The 20,787-nt window shown below is 59.0% G+C and overlaps 7 protein-coding genes across 7 annotated transcripts; 2 read left to right on the plus strand and 5 right to left on the minus strand.

The window, feature by feature from the left end:
• Positions 1–3,037: 3,037 nt before the first annotated feature.
• BXZ73DRAFT_99179 (uncharacterized protein) lies at positions 3,038–4,500 on the plus strand (the record flags this gene model as incomplete). Its single annotated transcript, XM_048027927.1, has 4 exons — positions 3,038–3,521; positions 3,848–3,886; positions 3,940–4,404; positions 4,460–4,500. The coding sequence occupies 4 exons, from the start codon at positions 3,038–3,040 to the stop codon at positions 4,498–4,500; spliced, it is 1,029 nt and encodes a 342-aa protein (XP_047880308.1).
• Positions 4,501–5,188: 688 nt separating this feature from the next.
• Positions 5,189–7,521, minus strand: BXZ73DRAFT_75781 (uncharacterized protein; the record flags this gene model as incomplete). Its single annotated transcript, XM_048022274.1, has 3 exons — positions 5,189–5,286; positions 5,341–5,961; positions 6,018–7,521. The coding sequence occupies 3 exons, from the start codon at positions 7,519–7,521 to the stop codon at positions 5,189–5,191; spliced, it is 2,223 nt and encodes a 740-aa protein (XP_047880309.1).
• A 358-nt stretch (positions 7,522–7,879) lies between these two features.
• Positions 7,880–8,265, minus strand: BXZ73DRAFT_43329 (hydrophobin; the record flags this gene model as incomplete). The annotated part of the gene is made up of 2 exons (XM_048019125.1): positions 7,880–7,958; positions 8,021–8,265. The coding sequence occupies 2 exons, from the start codon at positions 8,263–8,265 to the stop codon at positions 7,880–7,882; spliced, it is 324 nt and encodes a 107-aa protein (XP_047880310.1).
• Positions 8,266–9,823: 1,558 nt separating this feature from the next.
• On the plus strand, positions 9,824–10,227 carry BXZ73DRAFT_43316 (fungal hydrophobin; the record flags this gene model as incomplete). Its single annotated transcript, XM_048019121.1, has 2 exons — positions 9,824–10,080; positions 10,143–10,227. 2 exons carry the CDS (start codon positions 9,824–9,826, stop codon positions 10,225–10,227), a joined length of 342 nt encoding a protein of 113 aa, XP_047880311.1.
• Positions 10,228–10,663: 436 nt separating this feature from the next.
• BXZ73DRAFT_99183 (uncharacterized protein) lies at positions 10,664–11,943 on the minus strand (the record flags this gene model as incomplete). The annotated part of the gene is made up of 4 exons (XM_048027928.1): positions 10,664–10,687; positions 10,749–10,996; positions 11,050–11,161; positions 11,215–11,943. The coding sequence occupies 4 exons, from the start codon at positions 11,941–11,943 to the stop codon at positions 10,664–10,666; spliced, it is 1,113 nt and encodes a 370-aa protein (XP_047880312.1).
• A 669-nt stretch (positions 11,944–12,612) lies between these two features.
• BXZ73DRAFT_99184 (uncharacterized protein) lies at positions 12,613–13,723 on the minus strand (the record flags this gene model as incomplete). Its single annotated transcript, XM_048027929.1, has 5 exons — positions 12,613–12,639; positions 13,124–13,374; positions 13,427–13,462; positions 13,521–13,619; positions 13,684–13,723. The coding sequence occupies 5 exons, from the start codon at positions 13,721–13,723 to the stop codon at positions 12,613–12,615; spliced, it is 453 nt and encodes a 150-aa protein (XP_047880313.1).
• Positions 13,724–18,260: 4,537 nt separating this feature from the next.
• Positions 18,261–19,599, minus strand: BXZ73DRAFT_99185 (uncharacterized protein; the record flags this gene model as incomplete). The annotated part of the gene is made up of 4 exons (XM_048027930.1): positions 18,261–18,596; positions 18,741–18,766; positions 18,821–19,467; positions 19,526–19,599. The coding sequence occupies 4 exons, from the start codon at positions 19,597–19,599 to the stop codon at positions 18,261–18,263; spliced, it is 1,083 nt and encodes a 360-aa protein (XP_047880314.1).
• Positions 19,600–20,787: the final 1,188 nt, after the last annotated feature.

A 20,787-nucleotide genomic window follows, 5' to 3' on the forward strand; every position in this document is an offset into this window, starting at 1 on the left:
GTGTTTGGTGCGCAGCGGGCGGGCCTTTCGCAGCCTGGCTCCCAAGATCGGCGTGGTGTCAGCGCTAGCGCGCCACTACACACGGCGAGGCATCTTTTAGTGTTTGCCAAAAGGTGTCTTTGTTGCAGGTCGTCAGGGGTGGGACGAGAGTGAGGGGGGAGATTGAGCAAGGAATACCGCAGAGACAATGCATACGAGTGAGAGAAAGCGCTACAAAGCGAGAAGACAACAGGTGTGCGAGGATATACAAGGCGAGACTTACGAAGCCAGATGCGTCGAGTCGGAACGTTCAAATTTCAAACTTGAGATCTCGTTGTAGACGCCGGAACGGCGCCAGCGCGTCGGTGGCGCGAGCAAGCAGCACCAAACAAGAAAGTCCGAGACGGCTCCGGGCCGCGCGGGTCGTCCCTCCTCCTCCTCCTCCTCCGGCCATACGTCAACGCTCATTGGAAACGCTCCATCTCTTCTTTTTGGCAGCGCTCTGTCTCTTACCGCCGATGGCTCCCGGTCTTGCTGACGGTACCCTTATGGCCCATTCGTTTGGCGCATCTTCTCCAGTCATCGACAGAGCCGAGCCCGCTGCCCTGGTTCGACCATCTACAAGACCTCGAAGCCAAGGATAGGCGTTGCTGAGGCTATGTGATAGTCGATACTGGGATCCTCATGACATCGGTACGTCCCCTCTATCTCTTGCACTGTTGCATGTAATCCCATATACCCGCTCTCTAGAACTTGGCGAGCTGTCCTTCCAGGACTCGCCCGTTATTCTGTCTGTACTTGGCACATGATCCTAATCTCTGAAAGCCTGCGTAAGTCGTGAACGCGTGAACAATCGCTTGCTCGCGCATTTGCTCATTCCCGTTCATACAGAGATGAGGGGAAACATCCTTGACTGCCACGCGCTCGACAATTATCGTCCACCTCGCGATCCCAAAGGGAAAACGTGTGCCCAATTTCACGCAACATCCCCGCACGCAAGCTCGGATGAGTCGGGCTACTGCGCGACTTGCATTGACTCTGGTTCGCCTATCATGCATCGTCCTCCACTGCGCAGGACCTCATGTATGTGCGACAGATGTCGGCCGTATGGTATACGATCACGGTCCTCGAGGCTGAGCAAGGTGCTCTACAAACGTCGTCATAGTGACGCATTTCCCAACCTGTAGGTTCTTCCTCGCGCCCCTCACCGACATGCTCTACGGCTGACGTGTGTTCGTTTTTTCACAGCTACGTATCCTCGCGCACGACACCCGCTCGATGCGCGACCACAACTTCCGCCCGGGCCCGGACGGCTTCTTGGCCGATCACTAGCTGCTTGCAGCTCATCCCAATTTGAAGACCGCGCTCCGGGCCGGGGGAGGGCTGCCCTCCTTCTCGCACGGGCAGATGGCCTGCGTTGGTCGCACGCCGTGCAGGAGTTGCCACGGCACGCATCCTCCTTCCGCGAGTCGCCCTGTGGACCACGACCGTGGTCGCGGTGGATGGATGACTTGGTGTGCATACGTCACGAAGAAATGTGAGCAGGGTATGCCACACCGCGTCTCGAGCTCTTCGACGAGATTGCTGCCAGAGTAGTAACATTTTGCTCATCAGTACACACGAGATCGTATCTGTCGCGCCTTGCATATGCACTCAAGAATGCGCATGGACCTTGTCCCAGGGAGAGCGTGGGGATGAACGGGGCTGGTAGAGTACGCATGATGGCTGTCCTCGCGCGGTTGACGTGGTACTTATGCACGGTTTAACGGCGCTTGGCTGAGGAGAACTGAAATCGCCACCATCCGCCAGGCACTGTCCGAGCGTGGACAACGACCACACGACTGGGCGCCGCCCCTGAACTTGGCATGCGCGTTGCTAGTATGCGGATGTATAACAGACGACGTATCCGGCTGCGCAAGATACAAGTAGCGTGATGATTGAGCACTTGAATACGCGCTACACGGTGGGCGCGGTGAAATCTCCAGAGCGCTAACACCTGGAGACGCGGGAATGAATCGTTCGCTCGTGACCAGGTGCTAGGTATGGCAGTGTGCGAATGCGTAGCCAGCCGCGAGTTCAAAGTTCAAACGTTCATTTGCCTATCGATCGTCCGTCAACATCGTATATCACTTGTTGCGCTTCACGACATGCCCGTCATAGACCCTACGCATCCTTCCCCCCGGGTTCCTCCTGAGATCTCGGACGAAATCATACGATGCCTCGACCCGGAAATTCAGCGGGACAGAACAACACTCCTCCATTGCATGCTCGTCTCCCGCAGCTGGCTCCCCGCAAGCAGATATGTCCTCTGCTCCAACCCCCACGTTCAGACGTTGGAGAAAGCCCGTCATTTTCTCACCCACGTCGTTCAGAATTCCCCACTTTCTGTTTCTCCCCTCCAAAGTCTTACCATCGAAGCGGGAGATATCGAGAGTCACTCTCCATCTCTGGGAGCCGTGTTCGTTTGTTTGGCGATCCACGCACCCCACCTTAAATCCCTCAGGCTCAATCACGTCACATCGCCTTCAAACAAGGTCCCAACCCGCGCCTTCCTATCCATCTCGACCCTCACAAACCTCACGAGACTATTCTTGTACGAGTGCAGGTTCCACTCATTCCCGGTTCTTCGACGCACACTTGCCGCAATCCCGACTCTATGCAAGCTTATCTCTTATTATGTTCGATTCCCTATATCACCTGAAGACACCATCGCCAAATCGTACACAAGCCCCAGGCCTCAGCTGCGCAGTGCTTACCTCGTCGGGACAACAGATGAGGAGCGAGATTGCCTTGATGTCCTGCTGCACCACCTCGCGCACACCTCCACCCGTACGTCACTCAAAACCTTCACTGTTGTGAGGATTTCAGGGCAGGTCGGGGCGTCAAGTCTGCCTCCTGCGCTCTGCGCAGCAGCGCTGGAAAATTTGCTGGCGGGAGTGGCCGACTTCGAATACAGGGATCGATACCAACTAGGTGCGACTTCCCGCCACGCCTCACAGACACTCGCGCGCTGACAGCGCCCATTATATATACAGAACCGGTGTCCTTCCTGTCGAGCATGCGAAACGTGAGGAGGCTCATCCTCAATTTCATCTACGGCACAACGACCACTCTCCTCGAGATCGCGCGCAGCTTGGTGCAAGGAGGCAGCCTCCGTCTCGTCGATCTCAAGCTCTCCCTGCTCCTCGTCGCCCTCACCCGTGCGACGGAGGCGGACGTCGCCGAGCTCGCCGACCTCACCTCCCGTAGGCCTTTCTCGAGCGTGAGGCATGCGATGGTCTGCCTGTCCTTTGACGGCATCTATTACACGGATGGCCGTTCGCCGCTGGGGGAAATAGAGGACGTCGAAGCAGCCGGAGCACAGGCGTTGAAGATCTTGGCTAGGATGTGGCCCTTCATCAGTCAAGACGCACAGGCAGACTTGACTCTAAACGACAGTATTTCGGAGATCTGGAACTGGAGTAGTGAAGAAATGGATGCAGAGACCGGGGAGGACTGGGACGCTGAGGCCGAGGCGGGAGCATCGTTTTGGAAAGGAGAAGGTTCGTCGAACAGCCGTGCGAAATGTCTCACGTCGACTGACCAGCGGACGAGCAGGGATGCTGGTGGATAGGCTCGAGCTGGAACCCACGGGGGGAATGTGATATCGAGAGAACGTGAATGTGACGTTGTTTGCGGTTTTTATTTAATCGGGCTATCTGGGTGGACAGCCGAAGATCGAAGTTGCCTTGATATCCTGTTGCACTCCTCGCAAACACCTCATCCTATACTTCACTCAAAACCGTCACTGTTGTGAAGTATGCGAATCAACCGACGTCACCTCTGTTCGCAAGGCTCCGCTCAGGCGCGCTTGCACGTTTGCTCACAGACGTGGATAACTTCGAATTCACAGAAGAATCTGACGTTGGTAGGACTTTCCACAACTTCCCACACCCTCGCATGCTGACAGCGCCCATACAGACCTATCATTCCTGTCGAGCTTGCAAAAAGTGAGAAAACTCAGCCTCGAGTTCCGCAATGGCACATCGACTACTCTACTCGAGATCGCGCGTGGCTTGGTGCAGGGAAACAGCCCCCACCTCGTTGATTTCACACTCTACCTGCCCCTCGTCGCCCTCACCCTTGCAACAGAGGCGAACCTCGTCGAGATCGCCGAACTCACCTCCGGAAAGCCTTTCTCCAGTGTGAAGAAGGCGAGCTTCACCTTGTACGGGTACGAAAAGGATGTGCGGGCATCTGGAGCACGAGCATTGGAGGTTTTGGCCAGGATGTGGCCCCTCATCAGTCAAGATGCACAAGCAGACTTGGCTATACGCATCGGCCCTTCGGAGATCTGGGAGTGGAGTCGTGAAGAAAAGGTTGCGAAGATCGGAGAGAACCAGGACGCCGAGGTCACGACGGGAACACCATTTTGGCAAGGAGAAGGTCTGTCAAACGGCTCCGTAACGCATCTTATGGTGACTGACACGCGAACGAGCAGGGAGGTTGTGGCACTTTCACGCCGGAGCTTGGGAGGAGTGAACATGATATCCACCAAACGTGAACGTAACGTTATTTATGATTCCGTTTCGATCAGAAAGGATACACGAGAGACCTATGCACGACTCGGAACTTGGCCATGAATACTCAGATACGGTTGGCTTCACAGACCTCCATCGCGCAGCCATTCCAGCTGCACACCAGCTGCCGATAGTTGACACACTCGGTGTTCGATGTTGGCTCGAACACGCTTTGACAGCGCATTCCGTCGATCTACCACTGCGCAGGCCACCGAACCCGTGTGCATGTGAGGGACGGTCGACGCTACATTTCCCTGACATATTCGGGCCCGCGTTCTCTCCCTGACCCACGCATTCAACAGCCCAGTAGTCCCGCAGTTCACAGACCCCTCCCATCAGATGACGCTATTCCGCCAGGCTACCCCCAATGGCGGACTGGACGTGCTGTGTCTCGTGCGCGTGCGCGTGCTGGCTGAACAGGATAGGCGTGCGTCCGGAGTCCCGCGCCGCCCACGGGCTCGCGAACAGCCAGCGATGACTTCATCGTGTACCTGCCGGTATTGGCTCCGGCCCATCCAACATGGCAGAAGACACCCAGTTCTCGCCTCTCGGATGTTCGAACGTGCGCTCCAGAAGGGGAGGATGACCGGAGATGCATTCGTAGCGTACGACAAAATGCACGGAGCCCTGTACACCACCGCAGTGCACCACTAGTACCGCCCAAACCACGCGACACCAACGGGAATGGGAACGTACGCAGTCGGAAGGTCCGCCGCACGTCCCAGGCCGTTGGCGCTGCTGAAAGGATCTGTGCCGCGCGGTCGTCACCTTCACCACGACCCATAGAGGGGATGATGCTCACCGAAGAGCACATCGCGCTCGGCGAAGTGGATGGAGACCGGCGCGTACGCCGCGCCCGCGAGCCACGGCAGCGCGCTCAGGTGCATGTTCGCGAACCCCGCCGGGTCCCAGGCGAGGCCCGAGAGCGCACCGACGCTCGATATCGAGCCCCCGCGCGCGAGCGGCGGGTGCTTCGGGCCGTTGAACGACGGGGCTCGCGCGATTGGGCCGTCGTCTGGATAGGCCGGGAGTGAGGGAGGACGGAACGTCGGGAGGGGAGGCGACGGAGGTCGCGCGCCGGGAGCCTCTGTGCGGGTTTTCGGCGGTCGCCCCCGCCGCTTCTTGGGTACGGCGGGGTCGACCGGGCGCGCTGTGGACTTTGCACGTGGGACGCGTGGCTTGCGCGGCTTCTTGGTGGGAGGGGCGCGTTCTTGGGGCGCGTTGCCCTCGGGCTTGACGGAGTCGATGACGGACGCTTTGCGCTTCAAGCGGTGCCCCTTGGTCTTGCCAGACGTAGCGATAGCAGGGGCGACCGCAAGACATCCGGGTGATGTTGACGACTCTACCTTTGCCTTGACGGGGACGACTTGGATCCGCACATCGGGCCCTACGGAGACATGAACGCGCTCGTTGGTCGCGGTCACTGTGTGCACAATCGTAAGAGTCATATGGATGCCAACGCGAAGAGAAAGAGCTTACTGGGAGCGACCGGCGACGTTCCCGGTCCTTCGCCGGCTGAAGACGCGTCTCCAGCATTCATTCGTGCCATAGCCGATGAGTTGCGCCGCAATCTGAAAGTCGCGGGGGCACGGGCGCGGGCCCGCGACGTGTGACTACCAACGAGAGACGACGCTTGCATGTCGACAGAAGATGTTCGAGGGCGATCGCGTCGCAACGCAGACGGGTCCGGAGAGTGGAAGTTGGTCGCCGTTGGAACTAGCGTAGGGTCAGATGGAAGGGAGTTTGTAGAGAGAGTAATACAGGCGGGAAGCGACGCAGTGACGGGGGGATTACAGTCTGCCGGCTGTTGCGGTGACGCTTGGAGGGTTTCGACATGGGTCGTCTGATTGTCTGCAGCTGCGTCGGGAGAGGGAGGCGGAGACGACGAGAAGAACGTAATAGGGAACAGCGAGCTTGAAGCTAGACTCTCTGCCTTTGGTAAGGGACCTGATGGTGGAGTCGACGAAGGGGCAGCAGCAAAGGAAGAGGAAGAAGTAGAGGAATCCGGAGGAGGTGATGAGTCTGGCAGGCTTAGGGCGGCAGTGTGATGTTTGCGCGCAGTCAAAATTGCGAGAACTGGGGGACTCGGTCGAGCAGCGAGCGAAGGCGTCAGAGGAACAGCATCTGTAGCAGGTTCGACGACTGGGGCAGGTGTAGCAGCAGGAAGTTTGCGCTTGAAACGAGGGGGAAGAGAGCTGGAGACAGTCGACGGCAAGGAGGGGTGGGTATATGCGGTTGGGGTAGTGTTCAGACGTTGCACTGAGGACTGGAGTGCCTCAGATTGCGCCTGATGAGCCTCGGGAGAGAGACCGGAGAAGCGGACACGGCAAGGTTGAGACTGCACGTCTTTGTTTCGCGTGCGAAGTGCAGACTTGATCGTGGCTGAAGACGAGGAGACGGCCGGGGTCGATATGGGAGCCGAAGACAAGGATGAGACAGGCGACAAGAGCAAGCTTTGTGTGGGCGCGCGAGTGCAAGTCTGGCATGAGGGATGAGGATTGGCATCGTGGGCGCGGGTGTGTCGGACTGCGAAGCTGGGCAGAGTCGAGGTCTTGCGAGCCTTCGGGGTGTTCGAAAGGAGAGGGCGGGAGGAGGGAAGGGTAGGGGACACCGCGCGTTCGCGCTTTACGCTGAGAGTGACTGCGGCAGACTCACAGACACCTGAGTTTCCACCAGCATTCGCAGAAGGTGCTAACTGCGCGCCGTTCTTCCGCTTGCGATCGCCTCCAGCCCGCCGTGAACACCAGTCTTGGACCAAAGACGGGTCCAAGGAACGGGGCGCCGCCCAGGAAGAAGCAAAGGACGAAGTCGGGCGGACCGCGCTTTTGTGTAGCAAAGACCCAAGCTCCGCGCGATGGGTGCGGGAGAAGGGCTGGAAGGGCGGGTCGACGGTGGGCTTGACGTCCTCCTCGACGGGCTCGAGTTTGAGCGGTTTGACAGAGCGATCCCGGCGCGTGCCTCGAGTGAGTGCTTTTGAAGGCATAGAAGAGTGACAGTGCTGGGGATCGAGCGGGGAGAGGAGGAGGAAGACGAGGTTCGTGAGTTGAGAAGGGCGCGCGCAGAGGCAACGGTCACGACCGTGACTCGGCGTGTCGTGACTGTCGTCTTGGCACGCCCACCAATTAATGTGAGGATGCGCACTCGTTGGAACGCTCGCGTTTGTTCACCTCCGGACTTTAACATCCTCCATGCATGGCAGTCATCAATCTGTATCTGTTGGCACCCAAAGCAAAGGACATCGAAAGCATCGACAACCTCGTTCAGTTCAAGTGACGTGATACATGACGGTATTGTTCGTAGCGATTCTCTCTCCCGCTGCTCCTTCCTTCTGACTGGGCTCTTTAGAGCGTGACGGGGACACAGCCGATGGAGATCAGGCCGCCGTGCGAGTTGTCCTCGCAGCAAACGGCGGAGGCATCGCTGCAAAAGCCCGTCGTAAGCACCGACCCGACAAGTCTGGCCACGCCCCAAATCCTACTCACCAAGAGCCGCCAGAGCCAACACCGATGACGGTGATGGGCGAGCACGTCAGGCCGACGAGCGCGTCGACATCCTGGACGATGACCCCGATGGACGCAAGGATACCCGCCGCAGCGGGGTCGCTGGCCTTCTCGACGGTGTTGCAGCACTGAATCGGACCCGTGCTGCAGGTCGAAGCCGGGGCCGAGTTCGGCGCGGCGGTGGCGGCGGCAAGGAGTGCGGCGACGGTGAAGAGCGTAGAGAACATGGTGAGGATGGTGCGGTAGTGAACGGCTGGTGAGTGTTCGCTGAGGTCTTGTCGTCCCCACCCCCCGGCTTATATGCGTACCACTTGCGCCGTGAAGAACAAGAGCGCACACAAACGCGGTCAGGTGCGCGGAGGTCACGATGACGCATTCAGGCTGTCTGCCTGTCGCGTTCCCGGCCACGCGAGACGGATGCTCCGCATGAGAACGCGCCGATGCTCAGGGGACACCCCCGGACGACAGAAAGATGACGGGACCGCTCTTTTCCGCTCCGCTCCACTTGTTGGGAAGCCTCCAACACTGTTCAGGCGATCTCGGTGGTGAGATGAAGTCGAGATGTGAGTTCTAGGGTTGTTGTGTTGTCGAAGATTCTCAACTTCATTGCAGACGCCTTTGGACATCGGACCTCCAGGACCGTCAAGCTATTGAGGTCCAAGAACCATCTGGCCGGGGACATACTACGCATCACTCCAAACGAACACTCGCTCTCCCCGTGCAGCATGTCTTCGGTCCCGTACTGTGACGGCACCCGGCCTCCTAACCGTCGATCCACCGGCGGCGGATACGCGTTGACACTTTCAAGCTCGGCGGGAGTGCGGCTTTCAACCGTACAGAAGTCCACCTGGAGCGTATTCGACGGGTAAATCAAGAAACGGGAAGGTATGACATTTTTTTCACCAATGCCCCGTTTTGCGCTGACATACACGCTCTCTATTCACCTGCGATAAGCTGATCAGCGAACTGGAAACAGCGTACATCGGTGGCACATGATGTCGTCACGTCCACCACCGCGCCTCGCAGAGAACATGCTTCCCATCGAGCGGAGACGTATTCCAAATGTCTGAACGTCCATCCAAGTTCGAAGATTCATATCCGGGTTCCGCCCCAAGGGCCGCAGTCCTGACCGCGAGGTGAGCACATCTTTGGCTGGCCTCGAGAGCGCTAAATGAAGTCATCCCCAGTGAATGTCCGCGGAGTCGTCGCACTACGCCCGCACGCTCCGAATGCTGGAGTCTTTCATTGTCTATCGGCGGATATTATTGTATACAACACCGCGGGGATACGGCGCTCTCTCTTTGACATGAATACGCGTCTTTCTTGCTCCACAAACGCGTCGGACATGCTCCACCACCCTGCCGTTTCGCCATTCATTGAAGACAACAACCCCCGGGGTTTTTTCTGCCATCCGTCAACATGCCCCTGCTTCGACAAGCGCGTTCATCTCTGACGGTCTTTTGGGTGGTCAGTGACGTTCAAACTATCGTCATTCGAGCCAACTCCGAGCGTGCGTTCATTCGTACGGCTAATTTCAACTTGGACCTTGTGACTGACGTGTCCCTCCAGATCATTGTGCTCTACTGGAGGCAAAACGTGAAGATGCTATGCCGAGTGCTCACTGACGCCATCGTCGACCACACTCGTCCCTCCTCGACATCCGAGGACTGCATAACCCTTCAACGCAATCCTCGACGTTTGTACACAAGCACCCCTCTACCACTTCATTTCCTCACTCGAACAAGCCCACCCGCCCAGCACAAGCACCGGGCCCACCCATCCCCGATGCTCGCCAACACCCTCCTCGCCGTCTCCATCCTTGCCGCCGCCACCCCCACCCCCGGCGGCTCAGGTGGCACCATCCCCGCCTCGTCCTGCAGCACCGGCCCCGTCCAGTGCTGCCAGACCTCGGGCTCCGCGAGCGACCCCGCGATCTCGACGGTGCTCGCCGGGCTCGGGATCGTCGTCCAGGACGTCAATGCCCTCGTCGGCCTCACGTGCTCCGCTGTCTCCGTCGTGGGCGTCGGCTCGGGCGCGACTTGGTGAGTGCCGGGGTGCGGTCGGTGTGTCTGTGCACGGTTGGACTGATGCGGTGTGCTTATAGCGACGCGAGCGCGCTCTGCTGCTCCGAAAACAGCTTCGGGGGGCTCGCGTCGATTGGCTGCGTGCCGGTCGACCTCTCTTCTTGAGCGGTTTTGCGTGCCGTTGATCGTAGGGGTGGAGGACTACGAGGACTACGGAGAGCGAGCGAGGGCCGCCAAGAGCCGAGATGTACTGCCGGCGTCGTTGCTGTAAATGCGAAGTCAATCGATCCCTCCTATCGTCTTATGCTGATGCACGTGTTTATCTGGCTGTCGATAAAAGCCAGTTTAGTACCTTGATTTTTTGCGCTTCGACTCAACCCGCTAAGACGTTTAGAATCGATTTGTCGACCACGGTGTTTGAGAAACACCCCGTGTCCGTCATCCGTGCTATATGCATGCTACAAACTCGTGATACGTTTCTGATCTCCACCGATCAGATACAGAAACCGTGGCGTGACGCCGTCCATCCACCACCCAAACCGCACCAGACGCAATAGATACGCGCGATGCTGCCTCATGACCCTATCGCGCCACAAAGCGTTCAATAAGGCTTGAATTCGAGTTCCTAAACGCGCCCCAGGGTCATCAGCTTCACGCACAAAGTCAAAGACAGACGAAGAACTCACCGCGACGTACGCGGCCCCGTACTTGGCCGCGAACACGGCGACATCGCCGACGAGCGCGAACGCCTGCGATGCCTCCACGAACACCACCGTCGGCGCGACGTAGTACCCGTCGGGGTTCACCCACGACGGCGCGAGCTTGCTCTTGGAATAGGGCGCGAAGGACCAGATGTGTGACTCGGTCGCCGCGTCTTGCGCGTACACGGCGGACTTGTAGGAGGAGGGGCCGTCCTCGGCGGGGCCGTACGGCGCTGGATAGGACAGCGTCAGTGGGGAGTCGAAGGGAAAGGGAGGGATGACGCACCTTTGTCGGTGCCGACGAGGTAGACGAAGTTGGGCGAGCCCTTCTCCATGCCATAGTCTGAGTTCAGGTAGCCCGTAACAGCACCAAGGTACGGGAAGTCCTTGTACCCGTTCTGCCACGCCCAAATCATCAGCACCAGAACACTCCGAAAACACGTTCACTTACCAGCGCCGCGATGTCAAAGTACTCGTCCTTGTTGCAGTCGGAAACGAGCACGACGAGCGCGTCTGCCACGTCCGTCGTGAACCCGTACTCCCCATACGCGTTCCCCGCGCGGGCGATGTACCCCGCCTCGCGCCCCTCGACTGCCGCCGCGAGCACACCCTTCTTCGGCCCGCACCCGTCCTTCACGTACGCGCTCGGCTCCGCCCGCGCCGCCCCGGAACGCTTCTCAGGGACCCACCGCGCGTGCACGCGCTTGGCTCCGACGTCGACGTCGACGAGCTCGTTCAGGCCCCCGGTCGAGTCAGGGTCCGGCGGCGCGGCGCGGGCGTAGTACGTCGTGCTCGCAGTGTACGTGCCCGACGGGCGCCCGGGCGCGTACGTGTACGTCCTGCTGGGCGTGGGCCTCGTAGGGTACGTCGTCGGGCGTGTGCGCGAGGGAGAGTCTGGGAGCGTGTACGATGGGTCGTCGTCGTCTTCGTACGCGCGCGGGTAGAGGTCGTGCGGGTCCGACTCGGCGTGGGCGTCCGCGGATGGTGCGCGACGGGGCAGGACGGGCGGGTTGGGGGGGAGGCCGCGCGCGAGGCGTTGGGCGTTCGACATAGGCACCGCGGCGGCGAGCGTGAGCGCGCGGGGAGCGGAGGCGGGGGCTGGGTTGGTGTCGATAGGCGCAGGCGCGGCGAAGGCGGCGAGCGCGAAAGCGGAGACGAGGAGGATGCTGATGGGAGCCATTTGTGCAAAGATAAAGCTGGAGGTGAGGGCGTGGCGGAGCAGGGAAGGAAAGGTTGGTTGGAATGAGAGTGGGGGCCGAGCGCGTTGGGCGTCTTGTAGGCTACGAGGACGTTGCAGAGCGTGGAAGAGGAGGCGGTAGCAAAACGAGAGCTACTTTCCGTGGATGCGGAAGATGGACCTTAAGTACGAGCGGGGGTGGCTGGCAGCGGCCTTGACACCGCGGCTGGCGGGCTCGCGACAAGCGCTTGCGTAGAAATGTCAGCCAAACGCAATGATGCAGGGTCCCAGACGACCGTCGGTTTCTCGGATTGCGCATACACTGGGCGCGTCGTGGGCGGAGTCCAAACGTTCAATATTGATTACCACCGACGTCGTGGAGAGGACCGGGACGGTAACTGCCTGCGGGCACTGTGACAACGACCGTTACCATGAATGCAAGACCTGTCTCCGAACACATCCGCTGCTGTGATGTATGACCACTAAGAACGCTGTCGATCAAAAAGAGCACTGGTTAATGAGGGTACGGAGTGAGAGCCAGAAAAAGAGCGAACTCACGGTGTCATGCCCAAAGCCGTGGAGCGCCCATCCGAAGCATAGACAACAGTGGTCGATAATGAATGTAGACCAGGGTCTTGGATCTCGCACGGCATGAACGTCTTCGTGACACGTTTACTCCCGCTGGCGGTCGCCGCGGATCTATAAGGGATGATGAAATCAGGGCTGAGTAGCGCGTAAAGATCTACCAGACGACTGACACTATGGAAAACGACATGATTCAAGGCATCGTCGGAATTGTTGCATAGCTGCGGGCTGGTTTTGGAGTAACTTCGATGTGCTTTCTTTGAACGTTGGCTTCAAGGACGAGCGCAAGTGCGAATTTCGTTGGCGCTGATGCAGTCACGGCCTTGTGCGCATGGTGAGCACCCTGTTGCAGTGTACCGACGTCGGTGGCCTGGAACCCATTTTGAAAGCACGGTTGCGCGCATATAAGAACCGCCGCGCGAGACAGATGAGCCTCAGAGAACACTCACTAGTTTACCATCCACACTATCCCAACTCGAGATGCTCTCCAAGCTCTTTGCTGCCGCGCATGCCTTGCTGTCGCCACCCCGGCGTTTGCCCAGAGAAGTGAGCCAGCGCGACGGTGATTGTCGGTCAGAGGGGAAGTGGAGAAGCGGACACCGGGAGACGAGGGCGATCGGCCGGCGCCACCCTTGCCTTCGGCGATGGAGGACGCGGACGAGTCTTGGAGCGAGCTCTCGTACTCTTCGTGGAGGACCTCCAACAGGCGCTTCACGTTCCTGCATGGAAACGAATGTGGGTGCGGGAGCACGAAGAAAGAAAGTGAAGGAGACGTACGGGGTGAGGTGATTGTCTTCCAGGCGGCACGCTCTTTGTGGAAGTGGGCGGGAGACAAGGCAAGCTGGAAGTCTGGCGGAGAAGTGAGCTCGCGCGCGTGGAGCGGAGGTGGATATATGCGCACTCTTGAGCGTCGTGCTCTTTCCCGACTCGGCCTGGCCTGCGCGCGGCGATTGGAGGTGAGGTACAGGGAGGAATCCGAGGAGAAGAGCGCGTACCAAGGAGAAGGATTTTGATGGCCTTTTTGCGCCGTTCGAAGGCCTTCTTGGAGAGCGCGATGTTTTCGTTAATCTCCTTGGACACCCGTGCGGCGTCCTCTGACTAGCGAATGCGGGCCTGACGGTCCTCCGCCTGGTGGGGGCCGGCGTTGGTCGTTGGGACCGGGCGCGCCCCAGAGAGATTTGGTAGCCACTGCGGCCATGACTGCGCGACGGAAGGAGGAGGGCGGTGGGGGTTGCGGAGAAGAGAGGAAGGAGGGCGGGAGTCGAGTCGACTGTCGGGCGTGCGTATGTATGCTTGTCGCTCACTTTGACTGCCCGGCCTCCGGCTCGTTCTCCGCCCGAACGGCCGGGGCCGGGCGCCGACAACTCCCAGGCAACGGACGACGAGCCTTTTCTCCTGTGTTCTACCAGCTGCAGCCATCCCGTCCATCTCTATACACTTGCACGGGCAACTCTTGTCAGCGGCGACTCTTTCTCGACAGCTCTGGAGTGTCCGCCACGTGTGGATCGTTCGGGCGATTCACGTTTCGCGGCTCGCGGCTCTGTCTGCCGTGACCTTCGTTAGCTCCTCTCTTCCAAACGGAAGGCTCCCAAAATTTATTGCTCGCGCCTCAGCTTGCCATCAACAACAATCACTTCCGTCGAGATCGACTCGCCCCAGCGCCCACACTCGTCCGTCCCGGCGCTGTGCACTTTTGACCCTCCTTCCTGCCTTGACTCGTTCACCCTACATCTTGCGCTCTGTCTACACTCCCTTTTCCTCTGCACGCAGCAGCCCTCTTTCAGAAACTCGCGCAAAACCATGATTCACGATGCTCCTCCGCACTAGTTTTCTTTCTGCCGCACCCACCCTGATCTCCCCTCGGCTAGTACTAGCCAACGAAGGGGCCGAAAACAAGTGCCCGTGGACCTTCCACGGCTATCAACGCTCTCGCCGCATCAGTCATGTCGTTCTACATCCCTAATTTCTGCTTCCCAGTCCCTTGCACCACCACCCGACGACAGTTCGTACTGTCGCTCACCGTCCGACGCGCACACGCGCATACCATCGCGTCATCACTATCCGCACGTCGAGAAGTCGGCATCTGATCCTTCGTCTCGCCCGCCCACCTCTCTCCCGGTCCCTTCCCAAGCACGAACGCGCCCCGCACTGGTCTGTGGGGCAACGACTCGGTTCGCGCACTGGATCTCGCGAGTAGGAACCTCGGTGAGTGCTCCCCGGGTCGTACCACACCTAGCCGGACCCACCCCTCGACCAGTTTCTCGCACCGACTCCGCATGCGCGAACCTCGACACAGAAGCCGCTGCGCAAACCTGGTCGTTGGGCCAGAGAGCGCGCCGCTATCCTGCTGGGGTGCCTTCCGCGCGGGTCCGTGAAGGCGCGCGATCCTGCTGTGTACCGTGTACGCCGGCGGACGCCATCTCGCCGATCTAGTAGCGGCCGCCTGCGTTGGTCCCGGAGAGCGAATGAGGAAGCGGTGCGTCAACATCAGTGTGCTTCTCCGTCGGCGGTCTGACCCGATCTCACAGCGCAGTGGACGTAGACGATGGCCGGCGCACCGCCTTTACGATAACCGATGTAACCTTACTCTGAATGAACCTTCAAGTGTCTCTTGCGTGAAAGGGTTTCGTATGTCGAGGCCGAAGTCCCTCCGCGAAACGCGTAGGTCATCAGTCCGTACTAGCGCGAGGAAGTCTATACACGTCTCCATCGACTACTTCCTCTGTGCCTCCCTGCGTGGCTTGGAAGACTCGGATAGATACCCGGGCGAGGAACGGCGGTCGCAGAACCGCGGAGATCCGACGTTCACAGGCCGTTCACTCCTTCCAGCGTCTGGCTTCAAAGTCCCACAACTTCCCTGCTCGTAAGCACGAGAGGTGTCACAAAGTCGGTTTACAAACCTTCTCCTTGCCAAAATGATGTTCCCGTCTCGGCGTCGGTGTCCCCTTTGTCTCCGGTCCTTGCATCCTTTCCTTTACGGCTCCACTTCCAGGACTCCGAATAACGCCTGCGTAGAACCACGTCTACTTGTGCGTCTTGACTGACCAGCCCGGGCCACATCATAGCCAAGGATTTCAAGGCCCGTGCTCCGCATGTCTCGACATTCTCCTCCACCAGCCTGATAGAACTATTCGCGTCCACTCTCTCGAATACTAACTCCAAGTAAAAGGAAAAGCTCGCGTTCTTGACACTGGAGAAAGGTCTTCGGGAGGTAAGCTCGGCGAGCTCGACGAAGACTGCCTTCTTGGCGTGGGTGAGGGCGCGGAGGGTCAGGGAGAGTGTGAAATCAACGAGGTGGGGGCTGCTTCCTTGCACCAAGCCGCGCGTGATCTCGAGTAGAGTCTCCGTAGTCCCCTGTTCGAAACCGAGGCTGAGTGTTCTCACGTTCTACAAGATCGAAAGGAAGGACATGTCTGTGTGGGCGCCGTGAGCATGCGGAGGGTCGCGCCGAATTTTGGGGAGTCATACCAACAAGGGATTCATCCTCGTATTCGAAGACATCTACCGATGTCAGCAAACTTGCCAAAGCGTTTGTGCGGACCGTTTCGAACAGAGTTGAGGCTTCTTGCCCTGCGAACCGTTGAATCAAGACACTTTTGAGCGAAGTGCAGGATGGGGTGTTTGCGAGGTGGTGCAACAGGACATCAAAGCAATCTCGGTTCTCGTGTGTCCACCCGCATAGCGAGACGCTTTTCAGCCTTGGTCTGGGGTTTTTATACGATTTGATCATGGCGTCGTTGGGCGATACGGGGAATCTAAGTTCAGCACCCGAAAAATGGCATAGATTGGGGATTGCGGCGAGTGTGCGTTGAAGAATCGAGAATGAATGGAACTTGCAAAGATACAAGGTTATTTTCGTGAGCTTTGTGAGGGTGGAGATGGATAGGAAAGACCGAGGTGGGATTGTGGAAGTCCATGGGACACAGGTGAGCATGAGGTTTTCAATGCTGGGTGCGTGGATTGCCAAGCAACTGAAAAGGGCTCCCAGGGATGGAGCGTGACTATTGGCGTCCGCGTAAAAGATGGATCCCAGAGACCCGGGAGGGTTGCTCTTGGAATGTACGCAGGAGACGGTAAGCATTCGGAGAGGAGGGACGGAAGACTGAGGAAAATTCTGAATGTCGCGGGTGAGAAATAGACGAGCTTTCTCCAACGTCTGAAGGTAGGGGTGGGAGAAGAGGACATATCTGCTTGCGGGGATCCAGCTGCGGGAGACGAGGATGCAATTAAGTAGCGCCTCTCTGTGGTTCGGATTTACTGGGTCGAAGCATTGTATGATTTTGTCCGAGATTTCAGGAGGAACCCGGGGGGACGGCCGTGTAGGATCTATGGCTGGCATGTCGTGGGGCGCGACAACATATGCACGGCATCGGCTTGTAATCGATAGGCAGGCACGCGTTCGCACACTTCCATCCACTTTGACGAGCGAGCTCTTGATTCCCGCGTCTCCGTGTATTAGCGCTCTGAGGATTCTGCGTGCGGTGTAGCGTGCATTGTGATCAATCATCACCCAACTGTTCCCTTGTACAACCAAACGTCTCGTCTACTAATATTTACGCGCATACCTCCAAGAGTGACACCCAATTGCGCCTTCACAGTGCCCGGGGTGCCGAAAAAAGACATCGTGCGTCCTCTACCCACTGCACGGCCGTCCATATGTACGCTCTCGCGACAAGGGCGGTGCGCATTCTTGAGTGCGACCGCAAGGCGCGACAGAAATGATCTCGTTTGCACTGTCCAGCAGGCATATATATATATGTCAGTCTGGCAGCGATCGCCGACGAGACGGGGTGCGAGACACACCGACACCCTGATCACGCTTCGTCGTGGCCTGTGCACACTGCACCCACCCGTCCATCCACCACGATCGCGGTCGCGGCCCTCACGGCGTCCGGCGGAAGGAGTGTGCGTGCCGTGCGCAACTCCTGCACAGAGCGCGCCCAACCAGGGTCATCTGCCTGGACGAGCCTAGCGGCCCGCCCCCCCGGCCCGGAGCGCCGCGGTTTTGCGCGAGGGTACAGGACGGGCGCGCGTGTTGTGGGCCGTAGATTATAAGTCCGAGGTGCGCGAAAAGCCGATCGCAAAGTAGAAATTACTGCATGTTGACATTACATCGCCGCCATCGTCCGACGCTACCTCCAGCTCCGGCTGACAGAACCACTCCACACTCACCTCCACTTCCACACCTCCACCCTCAAACACGCCGAACAGCGACGCGCGCCCCGAGCGCAGGCATCCTCCAGCGTCCTGTCCATTTCAGACTGCGCCGGTAGTGGTCTTGCCTCACGAGAAGATGCACGCGCACCCGACGGAAGTGCGCGTGGTCGCACAGCACCGACGCGAGGCGCGTGAGCGCGGCCGTTCAGTGTTCGACGAGGATGGCCCGTCGGGTACGGTCCTCTTCCAGCCTCGGATGGGGCGATGGGAGGCATGCGAAGGTGCTTCCCACGAAGGCGCCATCGAGGGTGAGCGACTCGAGAAGTGGGAAAGCGAGCAAGATGGGGACTAGGGCGCAGAGGTCTCGGAGCGGAGGGCAAAGACCCACAAGTTGGCGGGCGATCCGATCCAGGCGATGTCGTCGGGCTTCCATGGTCGGTTGCCCGGAGTCTGTCGCCACGGTAGCGCGCGTGAGGCGTGACCCGCTCGCGACACAAAAGCACGATCGGAACAAACAAGACCACAGACATAAGTGTAGATCGATGCTACTTACATTCAACACTGTGTGTGTTCCCACACTATGCTTCCTCCTCCGACTCAGACTCTATTTCCTCGGATCCGCCCTCAAAGTCGTCTTCATAACTTCTATCCTCGTCATCCTCAGCGAACCCGTCTTCGTCGTCATCCTCCCCAATCATCCAGTCCGCGTCGACGGCAACATCGACTCCCGTCCCCGTAAAGGGCGAGAAAAGGCGAGCGCAGATCTCGCGCGGGGCGTCGAAAAGACTGTTGTTGGAGGTGTCTGAGAAGGCAACAGGAAGCAGCGCGTGCACCCGGACGCGTCGAAAGGCTGGATACCGGGTATGGTCGCCGAGCGTCGCGGCGAGCGGGGGACCACGCCCGGTCGATGTCTTCTGCCCAGTATGTGAGCGTGATCTTCAGCTCCTCTATGGCTGGGTGAGGTGCGGGCGAACGCGAGAAGCGATCGTTTAGGATGATGATGAACCCGGCGGAGAGAGCGGTCGGAGCGCGCGTAGGCGCGTGGAGGAAGCCAGGACCTCGAGAAGCTTGCGCGTGTTCAGATCTATGCGAATAAAGGTTAGCGGCATGCGGCGCAGTGCAGAAAGAAAGGACATACGACGTCCGTCGTCGACGGCAAGATCGAGATGTCGAGGGTGACTGAAACCGACGCCGAAACGTTCGAGAGAAGGGAAGGTGTAGTTGAACGCCTTCCATCGATGGCCAACATTCCAGTACTGAGGCATATTCAGGGTCATCAAGGTCTCGGGAGGAACAATGCCCGCGTTGACGAACGTATCAAGGAGACAGGAAATGGTTGGGCGGTTGACCCCTGGGTCGCCACGGATGTAGGGAATAGCGTCGAACTGGGCGATCAGGTGGAGGAGATAAGGAGAACTACGCCTCCGCTTGTCCTCAGAGTGTGTGGATGGTCCCGGGCCCGATATGGTCAGGAAAGTGGAAGTGCCCATGTTAACGCCGCCCAGGTCAAGCGTGCGGAGAGAAGCGGGGGCGCCCAGAAGGGTTTCGACGAGGGAAGGAACCGAAATGACGGACGGAGACGGGAACGGATCGAAGAGAGAGAGCTCGCGGACGTCGGGAAATAGAGCGGGCCAGTGCTCGAGCGCTCGACGTCGGGTTCCTCCCAATCGGCGGTCTCCTGGCCAGGTGTGGAAGGAGGAGCGGTGCAAAAGAAGCGTGGTGTGTCGGGCGAGGCCGGGATTTGCCGAGAGCACCTGGCGAAGGTTGTCGCCAGGTTCGGTGCGCCTGCGTAGTCCGGTCACATTGCCGGCTCGGATGGTTCTGCCTGCATACGAGCGCGCACGGGCGAAGCCCGGAAGGCGGCCAAACTGCGTCGATTACCTGATCGCGCGCTTCTGGCGGAAGGACGGGGGCCATTTCGCTACACGGTGAGGAGGACGGCGGCGGAGACGATGTCGAGGGCAGAGGCTGTTGATCATAATTAATCTGCCAACGCTGAGCGCTGAGCTCAACGCGTCGGTGGCGCGAGCAAGCAACATCAAACAACTGCTTAGGTAGCGCAGCGCCCGCAGTCACAGTCAGCGGGGCCACCTGTCACGTAGTCACAGCTGCGCTGACATTTGCGCACGTGGTGATGCAATGTCTCCTCATCGAGCGACCTCCAAGAGGAGCCAATTTGCAGCCCTCAATGGCCTCTGTCGTCCTCCCGCACGGAATGCAGGGGGAAGTCATCGACGGAGTGCACGACCACCCCATCTCGCTTTGTTCGTGTGCTCTCGTCCCCAACTCGTCCCCGCGATTGTCACTGCATGGATCCGACGCTGCCCAGTACTTACTCCTTCTGGCAGATGTCGCGTGGAACGCAGTCTCCAAAGAACTAGTGCACCCCTCTCTTGATGCAAAGGAGCTCCGCCCGAACTTGTGCAAGCGCCTGACGTGTGAAGACGTTGACAAGGCCTGTCGTGATCATCGTTTTACTTGTGCGTGTATTGACAATCGACGTAGGTCGTGCGACGCGTGCGGGAGTAGTCCCTCTCGTACATCGAAGGGCTCCAGGCTGCGTTCTGGCTCATCGCCGCGCTGTCGACTGTGACACTGGTGTGCGCCTTCTTCATTACACCACGCATACCCGGGCCCATCAATGGGTCAGCCAGCTGACCCTTTGTCTGGAAGTCTCCGTGGCGCGGCGCGCTTGTCCCTGGAACTCTCATACAACTCAGGCCCGCTCGCAAGGTGAGCGCGTGCGTGTCGCGCCGTTGACGTGTTTCACTACCCAGATGCTCTAGAAGCTCTCCGCGCGCATGCGGTGATCTTGTCACATCGCCGCACCTGCTAAGTACGGGCCATGGTCCACACGGACTTGTGTTGTTTGAAGTAATCAAGGGATGATGTGCCGTGGCATGTTTCGCTAATTGTCAATTAGTGCGCATCGGTGTGATCTAGAAGCCTTCTTCGGTGGCAGATCGGTACCGGACACTATTCAGCGGGACATCCACCGTCATTGGAGAAGATTACATGCCGCCCTGGACCTCCTTCAACAGTTCAGACAAGGTCGACGTGCACTTGAGACATGTCTGGAAGTCCCTCCTACTTTGCGGGCTATTC

The sequence above is a fragment of the Epithele typhae genome, assembly GCF_022376455.1.
Source record: "Epithele typhae strain CBS 203.58 chromosome Unknown BXZ73scaffold_10, whole genome shotgun sequence".
In the NCBI taxonomy this organism is placed as follows: domain Eukaryota; kingdom Fungi; phylum Basidiomycota; class Agaricomycetes; order Polyporales; family Epitheliaceae; genus Epithele; species Epithele typhae.